Source organism: Oryzias melastigma, linkage group LG18 (genome assembly GCF_002922805.2).
Source record: "Oryzias melastigma strain HK-1 linkage group LG18, ASM292280v2, whole genome shotgun sequence".
NCBI classification, from domain to species: domain Eukaryota; kingdom Metazoa; phylum Chordata; class Actinopteri; order Beloniformes; family Adrianichthyidae; genus Oryzias; species Oryzias melastigma.
The window spans coordinates 16,844,510-16,857,973 of NC_050529.1; the positions used below are offsets into that span (position 1 = coordinate 16,844,510).

At 43.2% G+C, this 13,464-nt stretch overlaps 1 protein-coding gene across 1 annotated transcript; it reads left to right on the forward strand.

Moving 5' to 3' along the window:
• The first annotated feature begins 7,341 nt into the window (after positions 1 to 7,341).
• On the forward strand, positions 7,342 to 13,458 carry LOC112155967 (trichohyalin-like). Its single transcript, XM_036216617.1, has 12 exons — positions 7,342 to 7,436; positions 7,510 to 7,588; positions 7,677 to 7,779; positions 7,859 to 7,965; positions 8,194 to 8,267; positions 8,342 to 8,464; positions 10,153 to 10,248; positions 10,476 to 10,598; positions 10,676 to 10,801; positions 10,894 to 10,931; positions 11,009 to 11,043; positions 11,136 to 13,458. Exons 2-12 carry the CDS (start codon positions 7,558 to 7,560, stop codon positions 12,902 to 12,904), a joined length of 2,625 nt encoding a protein of 874 aa, XP_036072510.1. The 5' UTR covers positions 7,342 to 7,436; positions 7,510 to 7,557; the 3' UTR covers positions 12,905 to 13,458.
• Positions 13,459 to 13,464: the final 6 nt, after the last annotated feature.

Genomic DNA, 13,464 nt, shown 5'->3' on the forward strand with positions numbered 1-13,464 from the left:
GTAGATAACATAACACACCAACACACTTTCATCACACAAGGAAGGTGAGACCTTTGACCTTCTGTCCCCTACCACATCCCTGGCGGGGGGTGCGGGACCCTCGGCCTGATGGTCTTGTCTCTTGGGTGCTGGTCTCCTAGGCCTGGCGGCCTCCTCTCCACATGGGGAGAGGAATCCCCGAGATTTAAGATCTAGAGCAGGGGATCGAATTACATCGGAGCCTGGGGGTGTCCATGTCCCGGTTTTGCGGGTTCTGGTCCTCCAAAACTGGACCTCTCCAATAACTCCATCAGTGGATGAGCCTGGTCGGGCATTGTTAACATCACTCCTATGGGGCCCCCGCTTCTCTTGGGTGTCCCTCTCCTGGGCGGGGGTGGGTGGCCCCTGTCTCGCTCCCCCCTGGACCTCTCGCGACGCAGGCGGCTGTCTGGGGCATGGTACAGGTCTCCCTTGGGGGGCCCTGGCTCGTACCTGGGGTGGGATGAGGGGATACTCTGTACTGCTGGCTGGTGGTGGGTTGTTTGTCGGGGTTGGGGGGCTCACCCGCACCGCCCCTCCTGGGCTGCTCTTCTGGTTGGACTGGGACCTGCGCACAAATTTAAAGAAGGAACCCAGACCAGAGGAGACGACGACAGAAAAGGAACAGATGGAGGGAGTGATGGAAACGTCAGATCAGATCAGATCAGTACAAGAGAAGATCCAGATAAACTAAATGATGTTTGTTCAGACAGAGCAGAAGAAGATGCAAGACTGAAGATGAAGCCCCTGCTTCTATCCACGAGTCTTCAGATGTGGACATTTTAACTGCCGATTTGGACAAAATGAGTTTGGACTCTCCAGAACCTCAGGGACAAACTATCAATGATCTCAGAGAAGAACAACAAAATAGCACAGAAACTCAGAGCTCTGATCAGAGAAGCGTTGGGACTTTAACAAAAACAGAAGCTCTGGACTCAGGGAGAGGGGAGGGAACAATGAAAAAAGGCAAAAAGGGAAAAAATAAATTCAAAAAGTTCATCCTCAAAGTGGTCTTTTGCGGTTACACATCTTTAAGTGAAGACAAGTTCAGTTTTTCATATCATTATAACCCACAAATCATGTAATTCTTAATTTTGTCCAACATGTTTAGGCTTCTGCTGTTGGGCAGTCTGTAAGAGGACCCAGAGTAAAGCGTCAAAAACCGAGGGCAAGTTTGAAAGTTTTATTGCAGAGGAGTCTTGTACGGGGGTGAGGTGAGGCCGAGGCTTAGAGCTTGGCTGGCAGGCAGACTGGAGTTCAGCTGGCAGGCAGACTGTAGTTTAGCTGGCAGACAGACTGGATGCAGTTTAGAGCAGGGATCTCGCACATAGGGCTTTCAGGTCGAGAAGAATCTGATAGGGAAAGGCTGGAGAGGCAAGGCCTAAATAGCTGGCAGAACAGGTGAGGCAGATGAGCAATCAGGGCAGCTCAGCAAGGCAGGGAAAAGGAGGGGCTGAGAGGAGCTCAGACATGACAGAACCCCCCCCCCCCCTTCAACGGGTGGCTCCAGACACCCGGCCGGGCTGCCCAGGGTTGGCCCTGTGGAAGTCAACGATCAGGAAATTATCCGAAATAAAATGGGCAGGAACCCAGGACCGCTCCTCAGGACCATACCCCTCCCAACCGACAAGATACTGGAGCCCACGACCTCGACGGCGAGACCAAAGGAGGCGACGAACAGTGTAGGCAGCTCCACCATTGACGAAACGAGCAGGAGGAGGGGCCCTGGGAGGGGAAACAAGAGTGGATACATTAACAGGTTTCAGCTTGGAAACATGGAACGTGGGGTGCACCTTAAGGGTCCTGGGCAGCCGCAACCGCATCGCCACAGGGTTGACAATTTTGTATGTTGGAAAAGGGCCAATTAACCTTGGCGCCAGCTTCTTGCATTCAACACGAAGGGGAAGGTCCTTTGTGGACAGCCACATGCGTTGGCCCTCTTGATAAGGGGGAGGAGCAACCCTGGACCTGTCTGCTGCTTTTTTGTATCCAGCGACGGAGCGGAGCAGGATTCTCCGAGCCCTCATCCAGGTCCGGGGACAACGTCTGACTGAAGCCACAGCTGAGGGAATCGAGGCCTCCTTTTACTTGACTTTCAAAATTTGGGGGTTGAAAACCATAGACCAATTGAAAAGGTGACAGCCCTGTAGCAGCTGAAGGGAGGCTGTTATGGGCATATTCAACCCAAACCACTTCCTGTGACCACAAGGCGGGTTCTTGGGAGCAAAGAATGCGCAGCCCTTTCTCGAGTTCTTGGTTGAGTCTTTCGGATTGGCCGTTAGTTTGGGGGTGAAAGCCAGATGACAAGCTGATTGTGATGCCTAACTGTCTGCAGAACGCGGTCCAGAACCTGGCCACAAACTGTGGACCCCTGTCCGAAACGATTTCTTTAGGCAGGCCATGGATTCTGAAGACGTGCTGGGACAGAATATTAGACATTTCTTTGGCAGAGGGGAGCTTGGGTAAAGGAATGAAGTGTGCCATCTTCGAAAACCTGTCAACAACAGTAAGTATGGTGGTATTACCATAAGAGGCAGGCAGTCCTGTGACAAAGTCCATGGACAGGTGTGACCAGGGTCTGTGTGGCACTGACACGGGGTGTAGTAATCCTGCCGGACGTTGTCTTCCCGTTTTGGCCTGAGCACACACAGGACAAGCAGAGACATACTCATTAACGTCAGCAAGCAACGCAGGCCACCAGAACCGCTTTTGGACTATGGCTGTGGTTCTCTTGATGCCAGGATGGCAAAAAAGCTTAGAATCATGACACCATTGCAGGACTTCAGACCGTAGATGGTCAGCAACATACAGTCTCTGATCCGCACAGGCAGATGGAGTGGGATGGTGCTGTAGGACGGAGGCAATTTTGTTCTTTATGTCAGTTCGGAGGACAGAGAGAAGTCAGGCAGAATAAACTCGTAACTAGGTTCCTCTTCTGGGGCTTCAAAAAGGTGAGACAGAGCATCTGCTTTTGTGTTCTCAGAGCCCGGTCTGTAGGTGAGGTTGAAATGGAATCTGGAGAAAAACATGGACCAGCGAGCTTGCCGGGCATTAAATCTCCTAGCGGTTCGAAGGTATTCAAGGTTCTTATGGTCAGTAAATACCTGAAATGGTACCTTGGTTCCCTCCAGCCAATGCCGCCTCTCCTCAAATGCTTTCTTCATAGCCAGTAATTCGCGGTCACCGATGTCATAGTTCTTCTCCGATGGAGTGACTCTGCAGGAATAGTAGGCACAAGGGTGAACACTGTCATCTTTCTCCCACCTCTGAGATGAGACCGCTCCAAGCCCGGTTCTTGAAGTCTCAACCTCAACGATGAATTGTTTCTCTGGGTCCGGGATTGTCAGAACAGGAGCCGTGGTGAACCGCCTTTTCAGTTCCAGAAAGGCCTCGTTGGCAGGAGGGGACCAATGGAACATGGTTTTGGAAGACGTAAGGGCATGTAGAGGAGCAGCGACCTGGCTATAGCCCTTAACGAATCGTCTGTGAAAGTTGGCAAACCCCAGAAACCATTGCAGTTGTTTTCTTGACTCAGGGACTGACCATTCCAAAATGGATCGGGTTTTAGACGGATCCATTTTGATCTGATTCTGGGTGATTATGTGCCCCAAAAACGAGGTGAAACGGGTGTGAAACTCGCATTTTTCAGCTTTGACATACAGGTTGTTTTGCAACTGTCTCTCCAACACCCTTCGGATGTGAAGAACGTGTTCAGTCTCAGAACGGGAGAAAATCAAGATGCCGACTAAATAGACCAAGACAAAAATGTTATTCATATCTCCCAAAACATCATTGACCATGTTCTGGAACACTGCAGGAGCATTAGTGAGGCCAAACGGCATTACAAGATACTCATAGTGCCCTGCGGGGGTGTTGAATGCAGTTTTCCATTCGTCGCCTTCTCTGATCCGAACAAGATGGTAGGCATTACGAAGATCAAGTTTGGTGAAGATACAGGCACCCTGTAATAGTTCGAATGCAGAGGCGATCAGGGGAAGAGGGTAACGGTTTTTCAATGTGATCTGGTTTAGGCCTCTATAGTCTATGCACGGGGCTGTATGGTGGCACAGTGGTTAGCGCCCTTGCCTCACAGCGAGAAGGCTCCAGTTCAAATCCCGGCTGGGGGATTTGGGACCTTTCTGTGTGGAGTTTGCATGTTCTCCCCGTGCATGTGTGAGTTGAGGTGTGAATGTGAGAGTGAATGTGTGTGTGTGATTGAGGCCCAGCGACAGACTGGCGACCTGTCCAGGGTGTACCCAGCCTTCGCCCATCAGTAGCCGGGATAGGCTCCGGCACCCCCGCGACCCCGAAAGGGAAGAAGCGGACAAGAAGATGGATGGATGGATGGATAGTCTATGCACGCAGTCGAAGCCCACAGTCTGCCCCGGCAGGCGAGGAGGAGGGCCGAATGAGTCCGGCAGACAGGGACTCCTCAATGTATTCTTGCATAGCTTGTCTCTCAGGTGCAGATAAAGAATACAGGCGACCCCAAGGAGGGGACGTACCAGGTAACAAATCAATCCCACAGTCATATGGACTGTGAGGTGGAAGGGAGGAAGCTTTGTGCTTGTTAAAGACCTCTTTCAGGTCATGATATACTTCAGGAACTCTGGACAGAGCTGGATATACATCAGTGGTTTTATTAGTTTGTCTGACCTTGACACCTGCAGTGGTAAAACAGCGAGCAGAACAACCAGACCCCCATGTAAGAATCCTGCCTGTTCCCCAATCGATCTGTGGGTTGTGTCTCTGCATCCAGGGGAGACCCAAAATGACAGGATGAGAGGATGCACGGATGACCCAGAAGGTTACTTCTTCGGAGTGATTGCTGATCTGCATCCTGATGGGGAGGGTACGCCGAACACATTCTGAAATGACATGACCATCAATGGCTTTGACTGTGACAGCTCTAGATGTGGGTTGGCATGGGATGTTGTATTTATCAATGACTTCCTCATCAATGAATTCAATATCAGCTCCAGAGTCAAAAAACAGAGGCAAAGAAACTGACCTGTTATCAAAGTAAAAGCAGGCAAAGCTTGATGGGTGAGGTTTGGCAAACACCGTTTCAGTAGGGCTCAGCAGCGATCCCATCAATGCTGCTGAGCCTTTCCTTTTAACGGACAGTTACGCACCATGTGGCCAGCCCCAGCACAAACACAGATGTTGCTGAATCCGCCTCAATCTCTCCTCTGGAATTAATTGCATCCTCCCGAGCTCCATAGGTTCCTCAGTGGTGTGATCTGCATGTCCTGAAGAGTCAGGAACCTGCCTCCTCACAGGCCGTGAGTAGATGGTCTGTCCTTTGGGATTCCTACTGGTCTGTCTCTCCCTTATGCGTCTATCGATACGTGCTGCTAGTTCTATCAAGTCATGCAAGGTTTTTGGTTGTTCTCTAGCAGCCAACTCGTCTTTGACTCTTTCAGACAATCCGTTAAAAAATATGTCATACAGGGCGTCTTCGTTCAATGCACAATCCGCAGCCAATGTGCGAAACTCTATAGAAAACTGGTCCACTGACCGGTTACCTTAACAGAGTAGTCGTCTGGAAGCCTCAAGTTTGGGTTCCACAGGTGAAAAAAACCCTCCTTGACTCGTCTGAGAAGAGCTTGAAGGACTGACAGATCTCAGAGTCTCTCTCCCATTCCGCCGTCCCCACAAGGCTGCTGGTCCAGACAGCAGAGAGATCACACACGCCACCTTAGGGCGTTCTGCAGCAAACGTAGTGGGCTGGAGAGCAAAATGAAGAGAACATTATAGAGGCTCGACAGAGGCCTGGTTCACCAGCAAAACGCTCAGGTGTAGGAATACGAGGCTCCGGTGAAGTCGGGGGAAGACGAGCCCCAGCAGGTTCGTTAATACTTAGTCTGTGCACGAGTCGAGTCACCTCCTCAATTCGGAAACTGAGGTCAGACACCTGGGAGTCTAGTTTTTTGACAGCGCCCTCTGCTTGTGCTTTCCACTTTGTATGACGATTGGGGTCCATGTTTGGTCAGATTCTTCTATTGGGCAGTCTGTAAGAGGACCCCGAGTAAAGCGTCAAAAACAGAGGGCAAGTTTGAAAGTTTTATTGCAGAGGAGTCTTTAGTATGGGGGTGAGGTGAGGCCGACGCTTAGAGCTCGGCTGGCAGGCAGACTGGATGAAGACTGGAGTTCAGCTGGCAGACAGACTGGATGAAGTTTAGAGCAGGGATCTCGCACATAGGGCTTTCAGGTCGAGAAGAATCTGATAGGGAAAGGCTGGAGAGGCAAGGCCTAAATAGCTGGCAGAACAGGTGAGGCAGATGAGCAATCAGGGCAGCTCAGCAAGGCAGGGAAAGGGAGGGGCTGAGAGGAGCTCAGACATGTCATGTGCATGTTGTCATTTAAAATGTTTGGTGGTAATATGTTTTGAACTGATTATTTCTATAAACGTAAATTAGAAACTTTGAAAAAAAATGGAAAATGACTGTTTGAAATCTGTGTTTATTAATCAGGTTTTAAGTCTGTAATGATGGTGCATAAATAAACTGATGCATTATTCTCTGATTGATCCTTTGTAATAAATATTAATGATAATACCAAAGGTTTCCATATGTTTTTGTGCACAAACTGACCTTGAAGACCATAAATTATGTCTAAATGAAAGGAGAAAGCTCAATGTTGGAATGTTTTATCTTATCTGCATGTTCTCTGATATCTTTCTGCGAACTTTATCCTTTCATTTTTTCATCAGTTCATTTGCATCACACTCAATACTCGTAGAACATAATATAGTGTATTTCAATATTTTACATCTTTAGAGGTTTTTGAAAGAAATACAGAAAAAAAACACCTGATGTCCACAGTTTGGGTTATATTATCACAGTTTGTTAGATTAAAGCCTCAATTCTATATGAAACTAATGAAAATTAAATTTGGTTTCCTGAGAAATAGAAAGTGAAGTCTACAAACTGACCTTACTGAGTCATTAGACTGGAGGTCACTTAACTTTCAATCAGAAACCATCAGCACTTACAGGAAATCATACTGTAACCAGAAAATAAACAGCACACCCACATGTACATGAACACACTTCAACACAAATAAAACTGATCACCTTTGTCCTCACACGGTGATGAAGTCTAACATGAAGAAATAAAGTCAAAGTTCTGATCATTTGTTTTATACTTTGTGCTTTTATTTATTATTAGCTTTAAATAATTAAAGTAAAACTCCTGTGTGTTTGCCATCATGAGAATTACTTTTAAATGAAGTCAAATGAAACTGGAAAAGCGTTTCAAGTGGAGCACTGTGAATGTTTGTAGGTCTGTGAACGCACCACCAGAAGGGCGTGTCATAAAACAGAACAGAAACTATTTCGTTCAGTGTTTTTCAGACATTTAAGTCTATAGTCGTTTAACTGCTCAGCTTTCAATGTTTTCCTCATTCATTTCCAGGTAAGTTCTAATATTTCCTAAACTTCTTTGCGACTTTGTTTTCATTCATTATTATTTTTCTGTGCATTATCAGCCTTTAGAAAACCTCGGGAAAAAAAACTGTTATTTCAAATAAACTAAAATGTCTTCATCAACATACCAACAGTATACTGGTAAGAATAAGGCGGCGGGGACTTTATTTTTTACGACATTTTTTCGTAACTTTAAAAGCCGCATTTTTGTTTGCGCTCGTGCCTGAAGGTGTCCCGTATAAAGGGCTTTGGAACCAGGGGTTTACCTGCTACCTGAACAGCGTCCTGCAGGTGCTCTTCATGACCCCAGACTTCAGAGAAGCCCTCCAGAGGTTTGTTGCGCACGCGCAGAAACGATCTGTCCATCAAGCATCAGAACTGTTTCTCATGTTGTGTTCACGGTCCTCACAGAAGCCCCCCCGGATCACTAGATAGTTATCTGGAGGAGCTTTTTGATGACTTGAAGAAACAAAACGGCAATACTTATAAAATCACGAAGGCGCTGGGAATCACTGATGGTAAAATAAATCATTTTAATGAATAGTTTTACATTTTCAAACAATGAAAAAGTGAAAGATTCTCAATGTTAAAGGTACATTGTTTAGTTAGAGTAAGTTTAACCTGTTTAGTCATTGTGTCATAATGAAACTCAATTAATTTACCTGAAATTAAGCTAAATACTGTATTCTGGAAAACATTATATAACAATTTAAATTAAATGTTATTAATCTTTTTATCCTCTGAAGTTCATGCTCAGGCTGATGCTGCTGAATGCTTTGAGAACATATTGAGGAATATAACCAATCCTGAAGCGTCTCAGGTATGATCTTCACATTAAATGTGAGACAGAATAGAGGAGGAAAAGTTGGTAAGCTTTGTCTTCTGTCGTTGCAGATATTTCAGGGTGTTCTGAGAGTCAAGAACAAATGCTCCAAATGTGACACTGAGACATGTGATGATAATCCATGCTGGAGTCTCCCTCTGGAACTGGTGGATTCAGAGGCGGAGTACAGAGTTGTGAGGAATCTTTTTTTCTGCACAATATTCTCAATAATATTTAGGTTTGATCTTGTAGCATTTCATTTATGCAAATAGACCCAAATGTATTTAGCTGACACTTCTGTTCAGCACAGAAGGTTGAATCTCTCCAATTCCTAGTTATCTTATGTACATATTTATAAAAGTATTTCTGAGTCACTGATTCTTCAAGTTTTCTCATTTAAAAAAGTGAAAGAGGTGTTTCATGTTTATTATAGAGAAAACAGGAAAACACAGTGAAGCAGGCTGAGGAGCTGGTTGGGTTTTAGCTGGTTTGGTGTTGGTTTGTTTAATTCTCTTTTCCTCTCTTTGTCCACTCAGTCTTAGGTTCCAATTCCTTTGTTTTGCCTTTTTGTTTAACCCAGCACACTAAGTGTTCTGCCCTTTTGCTAATCAGGGCACAGTTTCTTTGTTTCCCTTATGTAATAAACAGTGTTCCTTTTTCTCATTGGTGTCTAGTTGTTGTTATAATCCCATTTTTGGTTTTCCCCCTAGACTTGAGCCATTGGAGCAGTCATGGCCTTGCTGGCTGACTGTTTAAGGTTGTGGACAGGTGTCATTTATACAGATAATTAGTTCAAGCAAGTGACAATATTACAGGTAATAAGTGAAGAGTAGAATAACTTCTTAAAGAAGAAGTATCAGGTCTTAGAGTAGAATTTTTACTTTTTATTAGGACCAAAACATAATTTTTCTGCCCCATTTAGTGGGATTTCGTGGTTTCATATTTTTATGTTTAGTCTCTCACAGTTGAAGTGTAGCTGTGGGGAAGAAGCTCCTTATCTGCTAGTATTGTTCTGGTTTAAATAAATGTGTTAACCCACTACAGTCGGGGACTGTTGGACCAGTTTCCATCTCCACATTAGGCTCACATACCGTCGTCTGGTGACTCAGTGGTTCTGTACAAACCAAATGTGAAATACAAAACTACATTTTTTTCTGTGTTAGTTAAAAACTAAGAGGATTGCATAAAATATGAATCAGAACAAATCAATAAGTTCTCAAATTAACTGCTAGTACATGGGGTCAGCTTTCCACTGCTCCATCTACAGGCACTTAACAGTATGCAGTAAAACGCTGTACTCTAGTGGTCACTTTGTTAAGTGCAGAAAGGTAGATGGAGACGTTTGATCACAGCACATGAATTTTAGTTATCCTTATAAGTTACAGAATACAGAAAAATAACCACAGATCCCGTTATTACACATATTGACAAATTCATGTTTAACAGAACAGATGTTTGCTGCTACGTAAATGATCATGTGACTCATAAACACATGTAGTTTTTAACATAACAGTGAGACATTACTGAAAAAATATATATAAATTAAGGAATGAGATAATTGATGAAGCGCCCTGATTGGCCAGAGAATGGGTGAGTTACGTCTTACAGAGAAAACATAAAAAAATCCAATACTGCACATGAAATAGTTTTTTCACAGCACCAATGAAGAACATTACAGACTTCCATCTTCTTGTTAGGCAGGAAAATCTGTAGAATCAGTGATGGACAGTTACCTTCACTCTTTATGTGAATGGTGGTAGAAGACTTTTCTAAATCACGTCTTTTCAAAGAATCCTTCTTGTGAACATCCTTTAGTCACATTCACCAACAACTGAACACTGTGTGTTTTTAGTTCATGTTATAACAGTAATACATGTCACAGGAGGACGGCATCACTCAATACTTCCGTCCGTCAGAGGTCAACGGTCCGGACCAGCTGTTCTGTGAGGACTGCAAAGTCAAAACTGATTCTACAGTTGTAAGTTTCTATTTTTTTATATTTGATTTGTTGCTTTTTTATTTTCTTAGATTAGTTTGGATTTGTGGCCCTTTGGGTTAAAAAATATTTTGTATCTATAAAATTCATCTAATCATTAAAGCCATATATTTATAAAGTATTTTTGTTTTGTAAAAAGTCTTTAAAAAATGGTACAAATAGATCAGAATGGTACTAATGGTTCCAATATTTTTGTTTTTTTCAATCAGAAACTTGAACTGAAACAACATCCTGAAGTTCTGATGCTGCTGCTGAAGAGGTTTGATTACAGTAATATGTATTATTACAAAGTGGAGCGCAGAGTGGAGCTTCCTCCTATTCTAGAGATTCAGGTAAGATGCAGAATCTGTTATGTTCACTATTTTGTTTTTGTGTTTCCCATTTAAATTATTGTGTGTTTTGTTTCCAGAACCAGACATATGAGCTGTATGCATTTGTGGAACATCGTGGTAATTTGAAATGTGGAAATTACACTGCAATTATCAAGTCCCACGAGGATGGGAAATGGTATCACTTTAATGACAGTAGAGTTAATGTACGTATTGTTCAGTGTTTTTATCTACAAAAACAAATGATGTTTTGCACAGAAACTTTATTTATAGCAAAGTTTTCTACGTTGTTTTGCAGCTTTACTATCAGTTCTTCCAACTGGATACAAAGGAGACGTAAGTTTCCATGTCTTTATTTCACTCCACACATTCCCTAACTATAATAATGACGTATATCATGTTGATCCCACTAGATCTCGGGGTGCTTATCTGCTGTTCTACAGGAAAAGTGAGATCACAAACATGCTCCATTGGTATTTTTCTGAATGTTTGTGATATATTCTTAAATGTCTTTTTTTCTGTCTTGTGGGTAAACTTCAGTTTCTGCAGAGGAAGCGTTGAATGAAGAAAATAACAAGGAGTGCACACCTGAATCCTCTGAAACACTCAGAGGTGAAACAAATGAACCAAAAGAATATGAGGAGACTGTAGACAGTCAGAGGAGCCATGAGAAACCACAGAGCTGTGACAGTGAAGAAAGACAAGAAACAGAGGAGAGTCTTAAGAAGAAAATAATTAGTGTGGAGAAAGAAGAAGAGTTGAAAGATAAGATGATGAAGAGTTTGAGGAAAGAAGTTGAAGAGTTGAAAGATCAGATGATGGTGAATTTGAGGAAAGAAGAAGAAGAGTTGAAAGATCAGATGAGAATGAGATGGAGGAATGAAGAAAACTTGAAAGATCAGATGAGGATAAATTTGATGAAAGAAGAAGAAAACTTCAAAGATCAGATGAGGATGAATTTGAGGAAAGAAGAAGAAAACTTTAGAGATCAGATGAGGATGAATTTGAGGAAAGAAGAAGAAAACTATAGAGATCAGATGAGGATGAATTTGAGGAAAGAGGAAGAAAACTTCAAAGATCAGATGAGGATGAATTTGAGGAAAGAAGAAGAAAACTTTAGAGATCAGATGAGGATGAATTTGATGAAAGAAGAAGATCAGATGAGGATGAATTTGAAGAAAGAAGAAGAAAACTTGAAAGATCAGATGATGATGAATTTGAGGAAAGAAGAAGAAAACTTTAAATATCAGATGAGGATGAATTTGATGAAAGAAGAAGATCAGATGAGGATGAATTTGAGGAAAGAAGAAGAAAACTTGAAAGATCAGATGAGGATTAATTTGAAGAAAGAAGAGGGAAACTTGAAAGATCAGATGAGGTTAAATGTGAAGAAAGAAGAAGAAAACTTGAAAGATCAGATGAGGATGAATTTGAGGAAAGAAGAAGAAAACTTGAAAGATCATATGAGGATGCGTGCTGAGAAGCAGAAAGAAGAAGAAAACATTCCAGAACACCAGACAAAAGCTTCCAAACATTTGACATTTTATGACCTTTATAAGAATCCGTTACAGAGCAGTGGAGATGAAAGCAGAGTGAGATCTTCAGAGAGGAGTCAGGAACTAGAGGGAGAGAACAGGAGAAGATCAACACAGCATGAGCAACAGAGCGAGAACAAATCCACAGTAAACAACATTTATACAGGAAGTCCGACAGGGAGAAGAAGTATCCAGAGCAACGGAAATATGGAGACAGTAGAAGTTCAAAGAGCAGAACATGTTCACAGCAGTAATGTCTCCACTTCAGTGAAAGATTTTGAAAGCTTAAGCAATGAAGCCTGTGGTCAAAGCAGAGATGATCCTTCAAACATGAATGTGGAACATGATGAAGGAAGCAGGAAGAACTCATGTATTCAACAGAGAGACACAGATACTGGAAACAAGCAGAGAACAAATGAGAAACTTCCACAAACTGGAGGAACTACACTGACTAATGATGGATGTGATGATGGTTCTGATTCTGTTCAGTGCTCTGGAGGATCACATCGCTCATCCATGTTATTTAGATTACAAGATCAAATTTCTGGAAAAAAGTTAGATTTTTTAGCAAAGAGAACACCACATGAAGAGATAGTGTATGTAGTACCCAAAAGAAAATATAGCAGAGAATCTGGAGATGATCAACAACACAAACACAACGATGAACGAATGTCTGAAAGAAATGGTCAAAACGAACCAACTTTAAATCGTCCTGAGAGTTCCTGTAACCAAGAAGATCACCAAACTGAGCTCTCCAAGAAGATCCTTCAGTAGGATGCAACATGTGAATTTAACAATGCTTCTCAACATTATCATTTCCAACAATGTAGCCCAAAGATGACACCTGAACACAGAGCTCCATCAACACATGATCTAGAGGACCATTTGACAAACTCTGTACAGAAATTGTCTTTAGCAGACAGGTAGGCACATGAGGGAAATCTCACAAACTTGCACAAAAAGCCTGCTGAAAATGTCACTGCTCCCACAGACACTTTGGTTATTTCGACTCCTTTTGGTCCCTCAATGGAACCAATGAATCATATTTCTGCTCACCATGAGCCTGCTGGTTCACGGTCAGGTTCTGGAATCGGAACCAGAACACAGTTCAGGTCTGAAAGTCTGACGCGAGAAACTCAAGAGCTCATTAATGACTGCAGGGGGCGAGACTCTGCTGGCTCACAGGTAGTTATAACTATAGACCCAGCTGATCCTAAAGGTTGTTTTTACCCCAAAACTCATCAGTTGTGACCAACAACAGTTGAACATGAATATATTTTTGTTTCAGTCTAAACGTTTACTTTTACTTTGTTAGGTGTTCTTATTCAGAAAAT

Bases quoted from the DNA above. Each gene is read 5' to 3' on its own strand.
- LOC112155967 (XM_036216617.1), top strand. From the start codon at position 7,558: ATGTCTTCATCAACATACCAACAGTATACTG. The intron at 8,268-8,341 runs GTATGATCTTCA...CTGTCGTTGCAG, and splicing joins CCAATCCTGAAGCGTCTCAG to ATATTTCAGGGTGTTCTGAG. The intron at 10,599-10,675 runs GTAAGATGCAGA...TTTTGTTTCCAG, and splicing joins CTCCTATTCTAGAGATTCAG to AACCAGACATATGAGCTGTA.